The following is a 13,950-nucleotide window of genomic DNA, read 5'->3' on the forward strand; positions in this document are numbered from 1 at the left end:
CACGGGGTCTGCCGCCAGCCCCCGCAGAAAGGCGGCTACCGGACAGCGATATTCGAGAGGCCGGGTGGCCAGCCCCCTCCCGCTCCAGCCTTGGGCCTCCGAGAAGGCCGCTAAAGGCGGGCTCCGGTGCTGGTCGCTCCTCTTCTGAGGGAAAGCACTGGGCCGAGGCCGTGGTCGCCGGCACCAGCACAGTCCCTCCGCTCCACGGCACCCTAACGGAGGCGGGCCGGATAGACGCCGTCCTCCCTCCGCAGTACCCACCGGGACGTACGGCCAGCGAAGCAAGGGGGGATGCCTCCCACCGGCCGGGACTGGCCCAGGCCCCGCCTCACGCCCGTTAGGCCGTGCGATGCCTCAGATAGGCACAGCACGTCCCTACTGCTACTGCTCCCGCCTCCGCGCAACACCCCAACCTCCTTCCAGGGCCATATCCGTGCCTGAAACCCAATAAAAAAGCTTCAGTAGGGCTCAGTCCCTCCCTCTCAGCCAATGAGCGCGCTCTTCACCTGCCCGCCGTTTCTTGCCTGCTAGTGAAAGCAAGGCGCGGTGTCGCGGCCGGAGCGGGGAAAATGGCGGTGCCGGAGAAGCGGAATCAGGATGCCTGTCATTTTGGCGCCAGCGGTAACCAGGAGACCGCGGGGAACGCTAAGGAATGCCACCGCTTCGTCGAGGGCTCCATCGTCAGGATCTTCATGGAGAACTTCCTGTGAGTGTGCGGCGGACGGTTTTTCCTCCTGGCTGGCGGCCGCCGAGTGGCCGCCATTGGCCCCAGCGCGCCTGTGAGCGCTGGCGTACGGACTTTAGCCGTCCCAGAGGTCGGTGGCTAGTTTGGGCGACCTCGGCTTCTCTCCCGCTCCTCTGGCGCCCGGGAGCTGACGGTTAAGAGAGCAGCAGGGCCAGACCTGGCGTAGCAGGCTGGTGGGGCAGGAGCGCGCTCGCTGCTGCCGGTTTCTGCCGTGGTGCACGGAGCACGGTGTCACCCTCCGTTAACTGCGGGGCTTGATAAGGCCTTAGGTACCGAGGGGAGGGGGGGCTGGAAGAGGGAATAAGCGAAACGTGTGTTCCCGGGAAGGTGATGCCTTGCTCAGAGCTGTCTGGATTGTTGGCCTCATGTAGGCTCTTAGTGTAGTGTCGCCGCTGCGGGGGTGCTTTTCCCGCTGGTGGTCGTGTCGGCCATTCTTCCCCGAAGGTGTTGGTTCTTATTTGTATTAGCCTCTGCAAGCATTTTTTTCTCCCAGTTACGTGATTGTTAAGCAGTGAAGAGGGGAAGAGTGCAGAAGATGTTCATAAGGCAGTAGTTTCCAGCAGGTCCTGGGAAGCATTAGAATAAAACGTGGCATTACTTTTTGTGTATGCTTTCTTCAGCTTCGTTGTTAGTAAGAATACCATTCTATTTAGAGCTGTTATACTTCTTAGTAGAAGCCTTCAGGTTCTTTACTTGTGGCTGGTGTGCTGACAGAATCATTAAATCATAGAGTGATTTGTGTTGGAAAGGACCTTGGAAATGATTTAGCCCCAACCCTCCTGCCACGGACAGGGACATCTCATACTAGATCAGTTTGCTCAAAGCCCTGTCCAGCCTGGCCTGAAGGGCTTAGAGGGATGAGGCCATGCGGCATAACGCTGTAACTTAACATATAACTTCCAGGCATGGGGCATAAATAGCTATATGTCAGCCTTGAAAGCAGTTCTGTGTAGTTAACAGGTCATGCTACAGATGTCAAATGAAGCTTCAAACATAGTAGTTTAAGCCTCGGCATTAAGGGTTCAAACACCTCTTCTAGAAGTACCTAGACTATGTTACTGTGTCAACCATTAACTGCTTTTTCTTCTTTGGGGTTAGTGTCTCATTTTGTCTCTGTGTGTTTAGTCTAGTGCAGGAAGACAATGGAATGATGGAGATCACTATAAATTCAGGGTGTTACTATCGTACAAACATTAATAGTTTGAGTTTGTGTGCTGGGGCTTGCTGTCTTGTAGTTGCAGTAGGCATGCTGGATGCACGCAATGAAAGATGTCTAATATAATTTTTAGAAAATCACTGATAAAAGGCTAATTTTTTAGGTTCCTGTAACTCAAGAAAGCTATTGCGTGATGTATCAAGATGGAGTTCCACAGGATTCTTGCGGAGCTTAAGACCCAAGTGCATTGTATAGGCTAGATGAGTGGAATCTCCTGTGAACTGCAGTGCAGCAGGCAGCTGGAATTAAATGTAACAGACTTGACTGAATTAATTCCATTTTCAATTTTCTGTCTTTTTTTTTTTTTTTTACTTAACATGTAAAATAACATGATGTCGTAGTGAAGACAATAGAAATTGTCATTATGTGGCTGAGTTTCATCCTTCATAATAATTCATTTTGAAGAAAGTTGTAAGTACTCTGGTAGGAATGTATTCCACAGTGTTTCATTGTAGCATTAGTTTTCACTCTGGGATTTTATTACAAAACAGTATTTGGTAAAATTATCTGTCAAATATCTTTAATATAATCATAAAGTGTTTTTAAGCAAGCAGATGTTTTTTGTTTTCTTTTTTGTGTTGGTTATAGTGGTTTTTTGTTGTTGACGGTGGTTGTGGGTTTTTGGTGTGTTTTTTTTGTTTGCTTGTTTATTTTTCTTTCTAAGGTGACATAGTGTTTGTAATGTTCAAGAAATTATTGTGCTTTCCAGAACATACGACACCTGTGAAGTACATCCAGGACCCAATCTGAACTTGATTGTAGGGGCTAATGGAACAGGAAAGTCAAGCATTGTTTGTGCCATCTGTCTGGGACTGGCTGGAAAGCCTTCTTTCATAGGGCGAGCTGATAAGGTAGCTATGAATTTATGTAATTTTCATGTTTAATCTGAATTTCATCAAGAGTCCTCTCCAGCAGAGGAGGGGGGAAAAGACTGTCTTCCTTCATTTGCTTTATTTTTATAAAAAGTGGGGTGTTTAAACTATAGAATAACCTGCTCCAGAGAGGTTTGGGAAGGCTTTTCCAAAGGGGTTTTCTCTTACTTAACTGCTTGTTCTCTTGACTGAATTATGAAGTGGAAATGCCAAAATTGTACTGGGGCCTGAGTAAACTGGAGGTTGTATTTGAAGATATCTTAAGCACCCACAGTTGGGTGCAAAAAAGCCATCTAATGCATAAATGACATTTTATCCAAAATACTAACTAAAGGAGAAATAATTAAAAAAAAAAGAAAAAGTCTAACTTAAATTTCCAAGTAAATAGAATCTGTAGAAATAACGTATTCTTAACTTGTCTTAGAGTTTATCTGAAATCACGAAGCTGCTGATCTTTGATTTAAATGGAAGTTGGATTGTTTTGAGTTGTCCTACTATTATTTTAAATTTTATATTTTTTTTTTTCTCCCAAGAGATCATGTGTTGACTTTACAGTAGGAAGCTTTTATTTGTCAATTTTATAAGTTTTGTTTCTTGCTTTCTTGGCTGTTCTGGTTGGATATAATATATTTCAGTAGATCTTTGGAGCACCAAATCTGGGTACCTAAATATCTCTGCATATTTTGGTTACAGCGTAGTTTTGAGCAAATGTAGATATGGATATTCACTGCGTGGCAGCACTGTGTACTGGCATTTTTATTGTCATATTTACATATTTTTAAACTATTAGAATGGGCAGTTCTCTTAATGCGGATGTTTGGCAATTTCTTTCATTTGTATTTCTTTGATCCTTGAATTCATAAGAACTTCTTCTTCTCCGTGGATCTGTTGATTACAATTGGTTCAGTTTTAGAGGTTGAAATAGATCAGAAATTGTAAACCTTTGAGGAAGATTTTATTTGTAAATTTTCAATAAAATATCCTACAACAGCAACTCAGTGATTCAAATATGTATTTTTGTAAGAGATTACTTTGTAATATAGTTACTTTGCAATAATAACTTCTGTAATTAACTTTGTAGGTTGGTCTCTTTGTAAAGCAGGGATGCTTGAAAGGTGTAGTAGAAATTGAACTGTAAGTAGTAAAACTGTATTTCCTCATGTATTTTTAATGAGATTATTTCCTCACATAGGCATTCAAAAAGTTGTGAAAAAGAACCTGATGTTCAGAGGTCTGTCTTTATGTCCGTGATTTACTTTTTTATGCAGACTTCAGTATTTTAGGGTTAAATAATTGTTGAACAGTAAACAAGCAGTGGTGACTGGTCTTAATTTCACTTTCTAAAGCATTTTACCATGTCTTGATGTACAAAGAATATATCTCTAAAGATGAATATATGTGGTGTGTTTAGCTTTTGCTTACATTTAATGTTCAGATGATTCAGATGATGTAGTGGTTAGAAATTATGTTTGAAGAGGAAAAAAACAAAGTCTAAATTTTAAAAACAAATGTTCTGCCTTTCGTATACTGCAACTGCTGGTATGTGGGACTCCTCTTCATTCTTACTGAAAACATCACAACTGAAATAAGAGAAAAATTCCTTAATTTGATAAAAGAAATGAGTATGGTCTTTTGAAGGAAGTCTGGAATATTAAAATAAGGTAGTAAGCACTTATGAGGAAATAATCATAGAGTCTTCAAGAAGCAGGCTCATATCCCTGTGGTACTTATTGCAAACACTGGAAGTTGTTGAATTACTTCTACTTTGACTGCTGTCCTTAAGTCTCCTAAGGTACATGGCTGCCAAACTGTTACAAGCCCTTATCCTCCATTTTTAACAATATGCTGATTGAACAGGTACTAGACGATTTCTAAATCAAAATAGCGGTCAAAATTCTCAAGAGTTGACTGTCTCACTGCTCATTTGTTATTGATGTATCTTAACCAGACAATTTTTGAAGGTAACTATTGAGCTAGAGAATTAAGTGTACAATTGATGCATGCTTGCTGTTCTTGAAAAGCAGAAAATGAAAACAAATTAGTATTTTTCATACTGTATGATACTACTTTTATTCTCAAATGGAGGCTGTTGATATAGTTCTGTGCACTAATATGTAAATGTCTAGCTTCAATATGCACCTCCTGCATCCCAATTTTAGAACTTCATCGCATAGAAAAAAGTACACTCTTACATAAACTATGCACATCTGTAACAGTGGCTTGTACTTTCAGCAGGAGTATGTAATTTATATAAATAACTTCCTCTGAGTTAAGATGTGCAGATGCTCTTGATGTTTTGTGTGTGAGATTAGTTTACCACTGAAGAACAAGACATTTTCCAAGGCACAAAGTGTGAATCTGCTGCTATTGTCCAGTTAACTTATATTAAATATTTAGCTATCTAAAAGTTTTAATACTGTAAGTCTGACATGCTTTGACAGTAACTTTTGTGTATTCTCAAAAGTGTAAGCACTCCTTTTTATTAATCAGGTCTAAGACACCTGAAAATATCGTCATCACACGAGAGATTCATGTGGTGAACAATGCATCAGCATGGTTTATCAACAGAAAGCCAACAACCCTGAAAACAGTAGAAGAGCAGATTGCAGCCTTAAACATCCAGGTGGACAATTTGTGCCAGTTTCTTCCTCAGGTATGAATGACTTCTGAAAGATGGTGCAAATGGAGCGCTGTGTTTTGAGAAGGTTTTGGTGCTTCTTAGGTTTTGTAGCACTTCAGCAATTTTATGGGACAGCACAAAGAATGGAAGTGATGAGGTAGACATACTGGTGTGATGGTGAAAGAAAGGAGAAGTATGTGACCTTTAAGGCTCACTAGTTGAGCAGGTTTTGTAACTGTTGTTGACAGTGAAAGGAAAACTGCTGATGTTTCCCATGTTAGTGTTTGAGTGTCAGCACTGACTGTGGTATCTCTCTGTCCTGTCTGTGCTGCTCTAGGGATATTCTTAAGTAGCTGATCTGTAAGGAAATTTTTAAGATGTCTTGAGGTCTAGCACTCTCTTGTACCTTTACCTTCATGGTTCCTATAGTCCTGCATCCCTGACTTTCCCAGTCAATCCCTGCTTGCACTTTTCTCTCATTATCTCCAGTCAGTTCCTCAGGCTTGGATTCTGAAGTGGAAGAGTTGTCTGAATGTCTTTCTCCATAAAACAGGAGGTAGTTCTACTAGATAACTCTATAGCTGCAACAGAGGCCGTAGCAAAGCTTCCTGGTACCCTTGGCTTCCAGCCTTAATGTTAACTTCTTTATGGTTTAACTTTTATGTTAATCATAGCATTCATAGTGGGAAGGTGGAGCCTGAGAACCAATTTTAAAAATACAGTTGAATAAAACCTTTAATTGTCTGTACTAGATTGTCTTGTTCAGAAGAATGATAGCCAATTCAAAAATAATGAGCTAACCCGTGTTCTCCACAGCTACCCTCAAAAGCTGCCAAAGAGCCGGCGTAGCTAAGGTTCAAGCTTGAATCATTCCAGAACAGCTCCAAAAACTCTTACTAATGTTGAGGAGGTTTTGGTTGCTAGTCTATGAGAGGATCATCCTATGTCAGAGCTGTCTGGTGCAGAGGTATAAGTGAGGTTATTTTCATAAGTAAACTGAAATATTTAAATCCAGTATTATTGTATTGCACTGTCTTAACTAGTACTGTATTTTTTGCTACTGTTTTTTTTGTGGGTTTTGTTTTTTGTTTGTGGTTTGTTTTTTTAGGACAGAGTTGGAGAATTTGCAAAACTGAGTAAGGTTGAGTTGCTTGAAGCCACTGAAAAATCCATTGGCCCTCCAGAAATGTACCAATTTCACTGTGAACTGAAAAACTTCAGAGAAAAAGAAAGAGAACTAGAGGTAAACATGTATATTAGAGAGCAATGACTAGGAAAGTTAGCATCATAAATTGTAACAGGATGTCTTACAGAATTAGAAGGTAGTCCTTATTTACAAAGTCTGTGGAAAGCTTATTTTATCAAATCATGCTCATCTTTTTAATTCATTCACTCCAACACTCACATGCTCATAAGCATGAAGACATATGTGTGCAAGTGGTCTGGACACAGATGACAAGGGATGCCTGTTATCAAGTACTGATCACTTCTCTGTGATTCTTGACTGACAACAGCTTTTCTGGACAGATCTTTTATGGCTTTTCAGAATCACCAGTTCTTATACTGTGATCCTTTGCTTTAATCTTGCTAACTTCAACTTCCGTAAATTACAGACAAAATTGTTACCTGTTTTTCCTAGTTTGGATTATTAACAGATAAAGAGGATAAGGGAGAAGGAATGCAGTGAGCTGCAACCTTGTTGCCATCCTGGTTTTAGGATGCAGGCTCTTTCCCTGACAGTAACTTGTACTGTGATCTTAACCGAGTGCAGGCTTAATGGTCTTTGCAGAATTTATGTGTTCCATGCAGTTACTGCTGGGAATGGTGTCTGTTGTTAGCCATACAGGCCATTCTTGTAATCCTTTGTTTTGCTGTTTTTTCTTGTGCTAGTGTCCACGCATGCATTTGCACTTTACATACACATTCTCATAACGACCTTAATGTTTCTGTACAAATTTCTGCAAGATCTTTCACAAGCCTTTTTGCTACTTATATATATCAAAAACACTTATGATGCTTTAGAAACTAGTAGATTAATGGAGGCTGTAGGGAGTAACTTCCTGAGAAAATTAAAAACAAACTTCAACTTAAAATTTCTGTTCAAATTAGATTTGTTTTCACAGAAACTATGTGCTAAATACACTTGCAAAAGCTGGGCAACTGTTCCTAGTTGGGTTGTTCCCCTCTGATTACTGATTTACAAAAATGTTCTCTCTATTGTTAAATTTTTGCTTTAATATACATGTGAGGTGTAGACTATTTCTGAAAAGTGTTTTCACAAAGTACATGTTTTAAAACATGAAAACATACATTCTTACAGAACTTGTGCAGAGACAAAGCTAACTCTTTGGAGAAGATGAAACAGAGGGTTGAACGATACAAGCAAGATGTTGAGAGATACCATGAGCGCAAACGCCATCTAGACTTAATTGAGATGCTTGAGAGGAAAAGGCCTTGGGTGGTAAGTTGTTGTTTTTTTGTTTTGTTTTTTCTTCTTTTCAGAAGTTTTCTTATAAAAACCGTTTTTCCTAATACTGCAATATTGGAAATTTGAACATCATTACAATTGCTTGGTGCAAATAGGTCAAGTCTTGAAATACTGTTCTTAGCCTAACTTTTATTATTTGCTTACATAGAATCATAGAATCGTTAGGGTTGGAAAGGACTTTAAGATCATGTAGTTCGAACCCCCCTGCCATGGGCAGGGACACCTTACGCTAAACCATATCACTCAAGGACTCGTCCAACCTGTTCTTGAACACTGCCAGGGATGGAGCATTCACAACCTCCCTGAGCAACCCGTTCCAGGGCCTCACCACCCTGACAGGAAAGAATTTCCTTCTTATATCAAACTTAAACTTCCCCTGTTTAAGTTTTACCCGTTACCCCTTGTCCTGTCACTACAGTCCCTAATGAAGAGTCCCTCTCCAGCATCCCTATAGGCCCCCTTCAGACACTGGAAGGCTGCTATGAGGTCTCCACGCAGCCTTCTCTTCTCCAGGCTGAACAGCCCCAGCTTTCTCAGCCTGTCTTCATACGGGAGGTGCTCCAGTCCCTGATCATCCTTGTGGCCCTCCTCTGGACTTGTTCCATTAGTTCAATGTCCTTTTTATGTTGAGGACACCAGAACTGCACACAATACTCCAAGTGAGGTCTCACGAGAGCAGAGTAGAGGGGCAGGATCACCTCCTTCGACCTGCTGGTCACACTCCTTTTGATGCAGCCCAGGATACGGTTGGCTTTCTGGGCTGCAAGCGCACACTGCCTGCTCATGTTCATTTTCTCATCAACCAACACCCCCAAGTCCTTTTCTGCAGGGCTGCACTGAATCTCTTCTCTGCCCAACCTGTAGCTGTGCCTGGGTTTGCTCCAACCCAGGTGTAGGACCTTGCCCTTGTCATGGTTAAACTTCATGAGGCTGACATCATTCCCCCTCACAAGCATGTCAAGGTCCCTCTGGATGGCATTCCTTCCCTCCAGTGTATCAACCGAACTACGCAGCTTGGTGTCATCGGCAAAATTGCTGAGGGCGCACTCAATCCCACTGTCCATGTCAGCAACAAAGATGTTAAACAAGACCGGTCCCAACACCAGTCCCTCAGGGTCACCGCTCATTACTGGTCTCCAGCTGGACATTGAGCCATTGACCACAGCTCTGTGTGCGGCCATCCAGCCAGTTCTTTATCCACACAGTGGTTCACCTATCAAATTGATGTCTCTCCAATTTAGAGACAAGGATGTCGTGTGGGACAGTGTCGAACGCTTTACACAAGTCCAGGTAGATGACATCAACTCCTACCCCTGTCCATCAGTTCTGGAGCCCCATCATAGAAGGCCACCAAATTGGTGAGGCAGGATTTCCCCTTAGTGAAGCCATGCTGGCTGTCACCAGGCACCTTGTTGTTTTTCATGTGCCTTAGCATGCCATCCAGGAGAAGCTGCTCCAAGATTTTGCCAGGCACAGAGGTGAGATTGACTGGTCTGTAGGTCCCTGGGTCATCCATTTTCACCTTCTTGAAAATGGGGGTTATATTTCCCTTTTTCCAGTCATCGGGAACTTCACCTGACTGCCATGATTTCTCAAATATGATGGCCAGTGACTTTGCAACTTCATTTGCCAGCTCCTTCAGGACCCGTGGATCTCATCAGGACCCATGGACTTGTGCACATCCAGATTTTTAAGATGGTCTGGAACCAGATCCTCTCCTACAGTGGGCCCAAGGTCTTCATTCTCACAGTCCCTGCATCTGCCTTCCAAGACTTTGCTTTGGTCAGAGCCTTTGCCAGTGAAGACCAAGGCAAAGAAGTCATTCAGAGCCTCAGCCTTTTCCAAATCCTGTGTAGCTACTTCTCCCGAGGGCTTCCTGAGGGGGCTTACATTCTCCCTAGTCTGTTTTTTATTTGCTATGTACCTGTAGAATCCCTTCCTGTTATCTTTAATGCCTCTAGCTAAGTTTAATTGTAACTGGGCCTTAGCTTTCCTAACCTTGTCCCTAGCTTCTCAGACAACATCCCTGTACTCTTTCCATGCCACCTGTCCTTGCTTCCACTTATTATAAGCCTCTTTTTTTCAATTGAATTTTCCTCAGGAGCTCCTTATCCATCCAAGGAGGTCTCCTGGCCTTCCTGCTGCACTTCCTTCTGGTTGGGATGCAACACTCCTGAGCTTGCAGCATTCAAGGTGATCCTTGAATATCAACCAGCAGTCTTGGGCCCCTCTGCCCTCTAGGGCTGTATCCCATGGAACCTTACTAAGCAGGTTCCTGAAGAGGCCAAAATCTGCTCTTTTGAAGTCCAGGGCAGTGAGCTTGCTGCACGCTCTTCTCACTGTCCTGAGGATCTCAAATTTGAGCATCTCGTGATCGCTGCATCCAAGGCTGCCCTGGAGTGTCACATTTCCAACGAGACCTTCCCTGTTGGTGAGCACAAGGTCAAGCATGGCACCTCTCCTTGTTATCTCCTCTATTACTTGCAGAAGGAAGTTGTCCTCTACACAATCGAGGAACCTCCTGGATTGCTTGTGCTGGGCCATACCATCCTTCCAACAGATTTCAGGGTTGAGAACAAGGGCCTGCGAGCATGAGGCTTTTCCTGTCTGTCTATGGAGTGCTTCATCCGCAGGTTCTCCTTGATCAGGTTGTCTGTAACAGATCCCCACAGTAATGTCTCCCATAGCTATATTCCCTTTAACTCTGACCCACAAACTCTCTGTTGACTGCTCACCTGTCCCCAGACAGAGTTCCATACTCTCCAGCCTATCCCTAACATAAACGGCAACTCCCCCTCCCCGACTGCCAGGCCTGTCTTTTCTAAAGAGCCTGTAACCTTCCATTCCAACACCCCAGTCATAGGAGCCATCTCACCATGTTTCTGTGATGCCTATTATATCATACCCCATAGACGTGCACACATCTCTAATTCTTCTTGTTTGTTCCCCATGCTACGGGCATTTGTATAGAGGCATCTGAGCAGAGCTCCAGCTGAAGCTGTCTCATTGGCTGGAGAGGCTGGGATATCTCTACATTGCTCCAAGCATTTATTATAGGTTCTGGCAACTGACTGGGTGTGTTGGGATGGAATGATGCCCCCCTCCCCCAACACATCCAGTTTAAAGCCTCCTTGACCAGTCTGTCAAGCCTCCTACCAAAACTGCTCTTTCCCTTCTTTATCAGACCAGCTCCACGAGCCCCCGCTAGGCCTGGCCTACAAGCCTGGGTCCTGTGTTCAAGACACCCAAACCCCTGACTATGACACCACCCTTTTAACCAGTTATTAACCTGGCTAATTCTCCTAGCTTTTTTTAGGTCCTCCCCTGTACCCTGGAGAATTGATGAAAAGACCACCTGAGCTCCAGAGCCCCTAACCACCTCCCCCAGGACTCTGTAGTCCTTCTTTATGTTCCCCAGGCTACTACTATCTATATTCCTAGCACCCACATCTATCTCCAGAAGTGGGTAATAGTCCGTGGGACTTACTAGAGCAGGCAGCCTCTCTGCCACATCCCTGATCCTTGCCCCTGTCCCTTTCAGTGTAGAGTCCCCTACTACTACGACCCGCCGCTTTTTCCTAGCAGCACCAGTAGATAGACTTTAAGAAGTTGCTTAAGACGTAACTTAAGTACTTACTGCCCGTTTGGCCATTTAGGAGAGCCAGCAGTATGGGCCAAGAGCAGTATTCCTTATCCTCCTTGCAGACACAACTGGCTTAATTGAAGTGCCATGCCTAGGTGGTTCCACTTGCTTCTTCCAGAATGCAGAAAACTTTTGTAAGTTATCTTGTTGAAGTTTTGCACATAAGTGAAGTCTCACATGAGTGTACAAAAAAACTTTGTCCCTTGTATCTTGAAAAGCAGGATTCAGGGGGTTGTACCTTCCCTGTTTTCAAGCCTCTGTGGTAATGACCAAGGGATGTAGGAGCAGCAGTAGGAATAGGTGAATGTTGGTAGGTGCTAAGAAGGTGGGCTGTGCACTCTGTGTCTTTAGGGTTGGACTTCCACACTTCCTGACTGATGTGGGTTTTTCCTACTACACGTGCATTAGCCTGGCTTAGTTAACAAGAGAGTGTTATTTTACTAGGAGAGATACAAGTCTTGTATATTTAATGTAGGCTGATACTGATCTCTAGTGTAAGATACTTGCAGATAGACAACTCTGACTGGTCATCTGAAACTGGTGGGGGTGAACTCTGCTCTCAGTTAAACTGCCTTCGGTAAGTTTGAGAACAGTACTGTTAATTACATGTTTCTTAAGCAAATTTAGACAGACTTCTTCACACCTTACTCTTTCATAGCTGTCTTCTGGACAGTTTGCTGATGTATATTAAATGCTTTTGATGGTTGCACTCAATTAGGAGAAATTCAACTTTCTGGCCACTGAATCTCTAGAAACAATAGTGTTCTGACAAAAATGTCAAAACAAGTATGCTTTGACACCTATGTGAAGATCAAATTTGTAGTACAGAATCAGTAGTGTGTACCAGATTGTTTACCAGAAGTCACTTGCCTGTGGGTAATTTACAGTTCAAATCAAGGGTCATCAAGATAATTGTTTTACTAGAAAGAAGATATTTGAGCTACAGGCTGCAACAAAAATTTGCATTCCATTGTGATCTTCAGTGTACAGAATTGTTGCTCTTTTGTGTTTGTCAAATCCTTCTGATGAATCACTTGGAGTTCACCTGTATTGCAAAATACCAAGCTCTCTAAGTAAATGCATTCTTTTAGAACGGGATATTTCTTTTTCATCTGACCTAAACTGTTTGATCCTAAGAAAAAAGGGGTTTTTATGTCTTAAAATTGGATTCAGTAGAGTTGAGAGTACCACAAAAGTTAATTCTTCTTACTGTGGATGTTCCCTCTTCTTTATCCTCCCTGTAAGGTTGGTTTATACTTGTACACCAGGCTTGCATAGGTGTTTAGAATTGCCTCTGTAACAAAACAGAATAGCTGGGTGGGCCTCCGAATCAGCCAGGAGACAGATGCATAAACACTACACTATGTTACGAAATCGAGAAGAGGCAGCTTGAATACCAGTCAGCTGAAATATTGCATTAGGTTGTATCTTGGGTCATAGTGGAAAAGAGGAAGCCTAGTGCTGCACTTATTTTACTATTTGACCACTGTAGAACTATGGTTTTATTCTGAAGACTACTATCCTTCACCTAAGGAGTACTTTTATAGTCAGTTCACCTGCTTCTGTATATGAAGACTTATACACAATTTTATATATATCTAGTAGGTTTCTCAGCATCTGCTTTAAATTCCGTAAATTGGACCCTAGGGGTTCAATGTTAAATATTTGGGCTCAAGGAGTTAAGGGACGTTTTATGCTTTTTTGTGTACTGTAATGGGGCTTCCATCAGATGATAGTGTCATCTACAGTTGGTGAACAAATTTAAGGAGCTGCAGTTTTTCTAGCATAGATAGGCCTTGTAGGTCCTTAAAGAAAAGGTGTTTCTTTTCCTTCCAAGCTTAAGTTTAAGGTAGTACTTTATACCATAAGGTATATTGTTTAAAGGTAGTATGGCAGCAGGAGGTGCTGTTCTGCCTGCTGTAAATGCCCTGGGCACATGTAGTTCTGAAACCAAGCTGTGTCCATTCTTCTTTTCCTCCTGTTCTGTTCACAATTGAGAAGCTTTGTTACATAGCCGAGGTGCAAATATCTATATGGAGGGCTGAAATCCTATGGAGGTTTTGCAGCTCTTTAGCTAAGTGCATAATTACAAGCATCAATGATATAAAAATACAGAAGTCTGGTGAAAGTCAGTTTTTTTTAAAGTGTTAAATGGATTTGCTGAATTAAAACCATGTCACTTCAATTTCTAAAGAAACCTGTGTGTAGTTTATATCTGAAGAAATGCGGTGTAATTGTATGTGGGTGCATTTGCTTTGACCTTGAAGTGTAATACCTTATTTAGAGCAGAGCTAAATTTTTAGCTTATTCTATCAGCTAAATGGAAGTATAATTGCTTTGCCTCTAGCTTTGTAATGGTGGCTACT

At 42.5% G+C, this 13,950-nt stretch overlaps 1 protein-coding gene across 2 annotated transcripts in view; it reads left to right on the top strand.

The window, feature by feature from the left end:
* Positions 1-551: 551 nt before the first annotated feature.
* Positions 552-13,950, top strand: part of SMC5 (structural maintenance of chromosomes 5) — a 45,361-nt gene continuing 31,962 nt past the window's right edge. For both annotated transcript variants that reach the window (XM_057402155.1, XM_057402156.1), the window contains exons 1-6: positions 552-706; positions 2,671-2,812; positions 3,915-3,967; positions 5,324-5,486; positions 6,562-6,696; positions 7,774-7,914. In XM_057402155.1, the coding sequence (XP_057258138.1) occupies positions 570-706; positions 2,671-2,812; positions 3,915-3,967; positions 5,324-5,486; positions 6,562-6,696; positions 7,774-7,914 (771 nt within the window). In that variant the 5' untranslated portion in view covers positions 552-569. The remainder of the gene's footprint in view (positions 707-2,670; positions 2,813-3,914; positions 3,968-5,323; positions 5,487-6,561; positions 6,697-7,773; positions 7,915-13,950) is intronic.

Source organism: Pezoporus wallicus, unplaced genomic scaffold (genome assembly GCF_028554395.1).
Source record: "Pezoporus wallicus isolate ANWC-B61680 ecotype Strahan unplaced genomic scaffold, APGP_CSIRO_Pwel_v1 contig_6275, whole genome shotgun sequence".
Taxonomy (NCBI): Eukaryota; Metazoa; Chordata; class Aves; order Psittaciformes; family Psittacidae; genus Pezoporus; species Pezoporus wallicus.